This window comes from Phaseolus vulgaris, chromosome 9, assembly GCF_051622355.1.
Source record: "Phaseolus vulgaris cultivar YP4 chromosome 9, ASM5162235v1, whole genome shotgun sequence".
In the NCBI taxonomy this organism is placed as follows: Eukaryota; Viridiplantae; Streptophyta; class Magnoliopsida; order Fabales; family Fabaceae; genus Phaseolus; species Phaseolus vulgaris.
This window is the reverse complement of record NC_143506.1, coordinates 10,903,966-10,912,622: the sequence shown is the minus strand read 5'-3', so window position 1 is coordinate 10,912,622 and position 8,657 is coordinate 10,903,966. Positions and strand designations below refer to the sequence as shown.

The following is an 8,657-nucleotide window of genomic DNA, read 5'->3' as shown; positions in this document are numbered from 1 at the left end:
TATTTTGAAGTATAAGCTCGTGACAAAAAAAACTAGAAATTATATACTATCAATCATAAAAAAAATATGCAAATACGGTTGAAATACTAAGTATACAAGATTAATTATTGAAATACTTATTATCCAAGATTATTTTGCTGAGTTTTTAAAATAAATTTTTGAAACTTTAGAAAACTTATTTGTAATGTAAAGTTACACTTTCAAAATTTTAGATAATTTAGTTATAAAATATATTAAAACTATATATTTTTTAATTATTTATTTATAAATAGATTTAATTATATTTATTTATTGAAGTTTGAAAAATCTGGAGTGTTTTATTAAGGTTCTACAATAAATTTTTGGAATTTAATGAAGGTTAAAAAAACCTCCATTATTTTGTTGAGATTTTAGAATAAACCTTTGAAAGTTAACAAAGGTTAAAAATACTTCCTTTAATTTGCTGAGGTTGTAGAATAAACCTTTGGAACTTACTGAAAGTTAAAAAAAAAACCTTCATTATTTTGCTGAGGTTTTAGAATAAACCTTTGGAATTTAACGAAGGTTAAAAACATCTATGTTATTTTGTTAAGGTTTTAGAATAAACCTTTGAAATTTAACGAAAGTTAAAAAAACATCTATTATTTGTTTGAGGTTTTAAAATAAACCTTTAAAATTTAACTAAGGTTAAAAAAATCTCTGTTATTTTGTTGAGATTTTAAAATAACCTTAGAAATTAAAAAAATCTTTGTTAATTAAATCAATTTCTATAATTATATTAACCTATTCTAAATAACCTTCTTTAAAATCTTTTTTTTTTCTTATAGTGGTTGATGACAAAATTAAATAGTAAATATTCATTTGTATAAACATTTTAAGTACTCAATAAAAAATTATAATAAAATTATAATAGAAACTCAATTTAAAATACTCTACTTCATAATAAACTTAAAATTTAATTAAGCATATATAATTATAATTATATAAAGAAGGATTTTCAAATATTAGAATATTGTATATATAGAAATAACACTTTCATATAGGATGAAATTAAAAAAAAATATACTAAATTATACCGCGAACTTCCAATTTCGTCTAAATAAAACTGGTTTTCAAAGAAAATAAAAAATAATAATAATAATAAGTTTTAAATATATATATATATATATATATAAATATTTAAAATTATTTTCTTTCTACTATAAAATTTTAAAATGTGAAATTTTTATTTTTAGATTTTTATCATTAATTTTCATTTTCGTTTTAAGAGATATATCAAAAAACTTTGGGCCTCTTTTAAAAATGTTTTCTTCCTGCACCTCCATAATTTATTGAAACTTATAGCTTAAGAAAAAAACCATTTAACTCTTAAAATTATGGATTGTAGAATAAAAAATACCATATAGAATCTGCAATCCAAAAGTGTGTTTTTTCTTCTTCTTAATAAAAATTGCCAATACAATGGGGTTAGTGGGTACATTTTGGTTGAGCAGATCGGGAGAATATCCATATATTTTAATAATATATTATGAATAGGTTTTTGGTGTTTTTTATTTTCATATGATTTCATATTAATTATGAGGATTTTGGAGTTTTTTTTATTTTCATATTATATGATTTTATTATCATATTATATTATGAAGAGAATTTTGGAGTTTTTTGGGGAAATGGGTTTCATAAAATTTGTAGTAAAGTGAATTTAAAAAAAAATATATACATATATTCTGATTATAGAATCCGAAATTATTATATATTCGGAATAGAATTTGTTAAAAAAATACATGAAAGATTCTACAATTTTAAATATTTTTTTTTTCAAAACATATTCCAAAGTTACTAAATCTAGAAAATATTTTCAAAATGAAAAAAATTAATAAAATAGAAGATAATTTTAGTATTTTAAGAAGTATAAAAGTGATAAAAAGTGGAAGAAGAAAACGCCCTAGAATAAATAGAAAACATGAAAAAAAAATTGGACCTACTCTATTTTCATTTTTAAGAAAATAATAAATAAATAAACGGTTTTCATTCTATCATAACCTCTCCTCTCATGTTCATTCTCCACACCACTTCTTCTCCTCCTTCCCGCACCAAAAAACTGCAGCTACAAACACCCACAAAAGCCAACAGCACACACACACATATTTTCTCTGCATAGACTCTCTCGCTGCACCTTTACAACATTGCACTAGAGCACACCATCGGAGAACCAAGATCGGAGACAATAGTGAGAAGGAGAGTAGAAAAGCACAGGGAAAGAGAGAGGACAGTATAAAGAAAACGAAAGAAGAAAGAAAGAAAGGGAGCGGGGAGAGGAAATATAAGTCAGCATTGGGAGGAGGTAAAGATGTTTAAACCTTTGCTTTCTTTTCACCATTTTATTATCTTTAATAAATGTTGTTCAAAATCTTTAACATTCAAACAAGAACAAAATAAGAACCCATAAGAGTGGTGAGGGAGAAAACTGAGAAAGTCTCTTCAGTTTTTATTTTATTAAAATTCAAACTAAAGAAACCTTAGTGTCTTTAAAGAACAGTTATAATTATCAATTCAGAATTTGATATTTATTACTTAAACTAGCTGTGGTATTTGTAGAGTCCGCATTCTCATTACTTTGAAACCAAAAAGGGTCAGAAAGGAAGCAAGAAGAAATGGAAGAGATAACGGTGAATGGGAAAGGTTCAGTCATTCTATGGCCAAAGAAAGAGAGAATCCTAGTCTGTTTGGGTAAAAGAGGACATGAAACGTTTAGAGAAAACTGAGGATTGTTTCATCTTAGATTTCGACCCATATGACTCGTTCGACTTCTCCATGTTTTCCTCGGACGATAAAAACCAGGGTGATGTCTCTGAAGATGTCTGCATTATTGGTGAAAACAGTCAGGTAAAATACCCTACAAAACCTGCCACACATGTTAAAATCTTACTTCAATATAATATTATTTGCTTAACCCTCCTACAATTGCTGTCGATGCATGGCTTATGTTTTGGTTTGGAGGGAAAGTAAAATGTGGAAAAAAGTTTTCATTTCTGAATCAAACTTTTGAGAATATTATTTTCGAAAAGGAAACGTTTGAGAATATTCTCTACTTGAGTGAAGATGTTTGTTGTCGAGTTTATTATTCAAAAGTGATTTGTTTTCTTACAAATTTTTATAGGTAGCTTGCAGGGATTACCCGCATCCAAGACATATGTGTCTTAAATTTCCGTTTACTACAACACCTCACGAGAGCTATTGTGAAATGGTAATTATAACTATCTGATTGGAATTGCTGTTTTTAACTATTTTTTCCTTGTTCGTGTCTGCCTTACCTCTCCGTCACCACCAACGTGTTCTGAAATATCCCTGTGATCAAATGTGCAGTGTTACTGTTGTGTTTGTGACATGCGTGCTCCTTGTAAGCATTGGACCCGATTTACGTCCCCACACTGTGATGAAGCTTATATATAACAAATATGCAAAGATTCTGAGGAACATGAAGAAATCTGTCGAGTATAAACTGAATTTTTGTTTTCAAGTTGTATGATGACGTGCCTTGACTGTATATGCTGGGGAATGAGATACTAATCAACTTCAAATTTTGCTTTTCTGGTGTAGTCCAGAATCACGTTATGTAATTCTGCAGATCTCACATCCCTTCAACTTCATGTTTTTATGCTAAAATAGCTATTAAAAGAATGTTTAAAAATGAGAAACCCTTGGATTGTCATCTCACAGTACTTACATTTAAGATTATATATGATACCTGAGAGAATGATTCACATATAAAAAGATCAGTATTTTATTATAATATAATATTTTATTTTAAGAAATGGTTAGTGTTATAAAAACTTTATTAATGCAGAAATCGTTGCATCTTTTACCGACATGTGAGCTGATGATCTGGAGAAATTTTGAAACATTCTAAATTTGAAAATGGTATGGTAACATGTTGTGGACTAGATTGACGACTTGACGTTACACGTGACATTGGGACGCGACATTGTCGGTGAATTTTTTTGTAATTGCGATGGGAGTGAGTGTAAGAGTTTAACGTTTGAGTGTGGGTGCGGAAGAGGGAGAGTTTTGAACGAAAGGGAAGGTCGAACGGAATGGAGAAAGAAGCAACGACTTCGACGAAGGGAGGAGAGAAAGAAGCAGCAGGAAACATGAACAAGCAGTAGAACAAGCGAAGCACAAACCATAAACGTTTTCTTGTGCAGTCGTCGCTGCTTCTTTGTTTGTTGTTTAAGTATTGAGCATCATTGGCTTCACTCATCAATTAAAATTGACCCTATATTACATTGGTTACTCGAACCAACCACTGTAATATGAGCCATATATTACACTCATGGTAGAACTGGACACTCACTCTACCAAAACTGGTTACCCAGTCACAGGTTCATCCACATATACTGACACGTAAAATTGGGTACTTGTATGCCTGTAAGTGGTCACTTTTGTGACGTTTATGGCCACCAACTCTTCATGAAAAAAAAAATAAAGTTTTTGAATATGTGCCATATACTACACTGGTTAGAACTGGTTACCCAGCCACTTCTCCACATGTATTAACATACGCAAAACTAGTTACCCATGTGCCTGTAAGTGGTCACTTTTGTGACGTTTATGACCACCCACTCTTCATGAAAAAAAATCAATTTTTTTTTTAATGTGGATCATATACTACACCGGTTAGATGACTTATATATTACACTCATGGCAGAACTGGACACCCACTCTATCAGAACTGGTTACCCAACCACAGGTTCCTCCACATGTACTAGCACACACAAAACTGATTACCCATGTGCTTGTAAGTGGCCACTTCTGTTTCGTTTATGGTCACCCACTCTTCATGAAGAAAAATTCAAAAAGTTTTTTAATATGAGTCATATATTACACCGGTTAGATTAAATGGCTTAACCAATGTAATATGGACCATTCCGAGTAAACAAAATAATATATGAACAATGATATATGGACAACTTGCTCCACTATACAACTCTTCATTAATGATATAAAAAAATGGTATTTTTGTCATTTCATACAAAAGTTGAAATTTTAGATAAAGAAAGAGAGTTGTATACTGGAGCAAGGTTGTCATTGTATCATTTTCCATAATATATTACACCCATTGCTATTTGACCCTATTTTGAAGCTCGCATCTCACTGCTCATTCGCGCTACTACCTTGTCACATCACCAAACGCAATCTCACTCTGCCACATCATTGTCAAACCTCCAATGTCAAATCTGTACGACTTGTCAGACAATGTCAATATATCGGGACTCTTCTAAATTATAAATTAGTGTTTTTATCGATACAATTTTTAAAATAACATTTTTTCTTAAGATCATGAACACTTTATTTTTTACTACTTTCCACTTTATAACTTTATTTATTTTAAAATAAAATAATAATATATTTAGTTATCAAATGAAAAGTGAAAAAAAATATTGATATAAATATTGTTAGAACTTGCGTCTCTCGATCTAAACTCAGACCATTGAAAGCACCAAATACAATACTCTAGTTTTCAATAAAGGGTATATTAAAGTAGAGCAATGATATTTATTATTATTTCATAACAATCAAATATATTATTATTTTATTTTTAAATTTTATTTATATTAAATGTTGTTAAAAAAATATAATATTTATTATTAAAAGGATTGTAAAGTGGAAGTGATCGGGTGGAGAACCTACTGTGAAATAAAAAAAAATTCATCAAGGTAACCAATAATCACATTCCAACTTCACAATCGTAAATGTTAAAATAAGAAAAATACCATTTGACACTTTAAAATAAATATATTGAGTATTAAGCCGATATTTTTTTTTATCGTTGAGGTGTTAAAAGTATCACCTCCCTTAAGATAATTCAAAACCATAGAAGTTTTTTCTTCTTCATTATATATATATATATATATATATATATATACTAATTTTCTACTTGAATATTATATTTTAGTTGGTTATTAAAATGGAATGTTTAAAACAATAATATATTTAAAATAAAATGTTTAAAGGAGAAATACACCCTTATCTCTTGAATTAGATTCTGAAGTTGAATTCAGTTTAAACCAAAGTTTTAAGATATACAAAAAGGTATTTTCTATTTTGTACTCCATTCCATTCGTTACATCCATTTTTGCACATTCTTTTTTTACTTTCGAATTATAAAATGCATAACATATTATTAGATTCAAAATTACCTTAAGAATTGTATAATCTAATAGCCTTTTAAAAAATGTGTTTTCTGGATTGTACAATCTGATAAGTATTTCTAGATCTGGTGATATTTTATACAATTTGGAAAACACATTTTTTCAAAAGGCTTTTGTTCCTGCTAGGGAGATGAGACCTAGAGAACTATTGAAGTCTTCTTCTCCTTCCTTCGGTCGGGCAGGTGACTGGGTGATGAGCTGTGATTCTTCTCGTCTTCCGGCTTATCCTTCGGTACTCGGCGCTCGGTCGTCGAGCGAATCACCGGATGGTGGGGGTACCTGCGAAGGCACTCCGACGCTCAAGTCAGTAAAGCGGGTGGTCAGCTCTCAAGTAGGTGAACAGTAATAAATGACATACATTACTCCTTGGAATGCGTGCTATTTATATTATTCTAATGGGCCTACCTTGTTAGGCCCGTTTATCGAGGTGGATACCGCTTAGGGTTGCATTACCTAATTCTTGATGATGGATTAGCTTCTCTGATCTCGGTTTGAGCGTTAATTGTAATGGGGTTCGGCCATCGGCCAAATTCTCATGGTGAGGGTCGGCCATCGGCCAAATACCTGTGGTCTTCGGCCGTCTCAGTTAAGTCTTCTAAGGTCTCGGTCTCTCGGCCAAGTCTCCAAAGGTCTTGGCCTCTCGGTCTCTCAGCCAAGTCTCCAAAGGTCTCGACCTCTCGATCAAGTCTCCAAAGGTCTTGGCCTCTCGGTCTCTCGGCCAAGTCTCCAAAGGTCTCGGCCTCTCGGTCGCTCGGCCAAGTCTCCAAAGGTCTCGACCTCTCGGTCGCTCGGCCAAGTCTCCAAAGATCTTGACCTCTCGGTCTCTCGGTCAGGTTGACTAGGCATCGGGCAGCCAGGTGGGTCCCAGCCTCGCCCAGTACCGGTACAACTTTTGAATTGTACAATCCAGAATTTTTCGGTGTGCTAACACCTCACCTTCCAGATTGTATCATCCAAAAGTCATTTTTTTTTCAAAAACTTGTTTGTAACTTATATTATATATTTGTTTAGAATTTTGTAGATAATTTGTAAGCATAATTGAAATATTTTATATTGCTTATGGATTTTACATAAACATATGGCTAGGACTAGAGGTGGTAGATCATAACCTGATAGTAGGCAGAGACCTATGACATCAACTCGTAGAGAAGATTATTGTGGTCAAGCTATAGATCACACTGGTCCTCATATGAATGATGCATAACAACTACATGATCAACGTGAAAGATTTTCTGGAGGACCTTCATATCTGTCTCTCCTAGTTAGTTTCAATGTGAGACTGTAGGAGGGTGAGGTAAGTCTGAAAATGTTTAGTTCAATTTTTAAATTTTTATCTATTGTAATTTGTATGTATTACATTTTTGTAATTCTTAGGATCGAGAAGAACTTAAGTTGGTCTCCCATGGTCGTAAATTAAGTAAATTTGGGGTGACATCCTCATGTTCACCCATATGTTGTTAATTCTAGATTGTTGCCTTTGTGTAACATTAGTTATGAGATGGCCGATAAAGGCTTGATTTTAGCCTTTGTCAAGAGGTGACAACATAGAAACATTTTCCACCTTTCCATTGGTGAGATGACGATCATATTGGATGATGTGTCGTCATTGCTACATATCCCCATTGTGGGACAATTTTTGACCTGTTCAGTTGGATTCGCTACACCTTTAACTCTTTTGGTGGAGTAGTTTGGAGTCACGATGGACATTAGTACATTTGAGATGAGACAGTGTCGAGATGCACACGTGCGACTTAGCTGGCTCAGAAAAGTTTACGAGGACTACTGCATACAACAAAGTTGAGATTGTGCAAGTAGCGCATATTTGTTGCATTTTGTGAGATGCACAATATTGTCGATAAAAGTGCAACCTTCGTCTCTGTCTCGTGCTTGGAGTTATTCAACAATTTACACAGGTGAGGCACACTATCAAATGTGTATGACCATGTTGGTGATGCTTGCTTTGTGCAAATAGAGCAATTAGGCGGCTATACGTCTTTTATTCATGTATGATACAAATAACATGTTAATTTTATTCAGTTAATTATCTTATAGGTGTGTAGATAACATTTGCGACATTTACACAAGCGTGGACACATGAACATTTCCCTCGCATGGGAAGGAGGGATATAAATCCCATAAGTCATCTATGGGAGCAGTTAGATATGTTAATGGATGACACATTTGTAGTGTTTGGATGCTGTTGTATGATACCCTTGATGGGTGACTTGGACCCCATTCTGAATTTAGAATTACCTTCTAGATTGTACAATCTATAATACATATTACAATATGTAGGTGTTATGGATTGTACAATTCAATATACATTAAAAAAAGAAAAAAAAAACGAACGAAAAATAAAATGGACAAACACCACAATACTTACCTCAATCATCAACGTTTAACAATCAACAACCACAATAATTCATTATACAACAACCACAATAAGTCATTATACGCAACCAATGAAGA

General features: G+C 32.1%; 1 protein-coding gene across 1 annotated transcript; it reads left to right on the top strand.

The window, feature by feature from the left end:
• The first annotated feature begins 2,581 nt into the window (after window positions 1–2,581).
• Window positions 2,582–3,524, top strand: LOC137822195 (RPM1 interacting protein 13). The gene is given in 4 exon segments (XM_068627095.2): window positions 2,582–2,708; window positions 2,710–2,862; window positions 3,137–3,223; window positions 3,343–3,524. Coding segments are annotated over 4 exon segments (405 nt in total). The 5' UTR covers window positions 2,582–2,630; the 3' UTR covers window positions 3,430–3,524.
• Window positions 3,525–8,657: the final 5,133 nt, after the last annotated feature.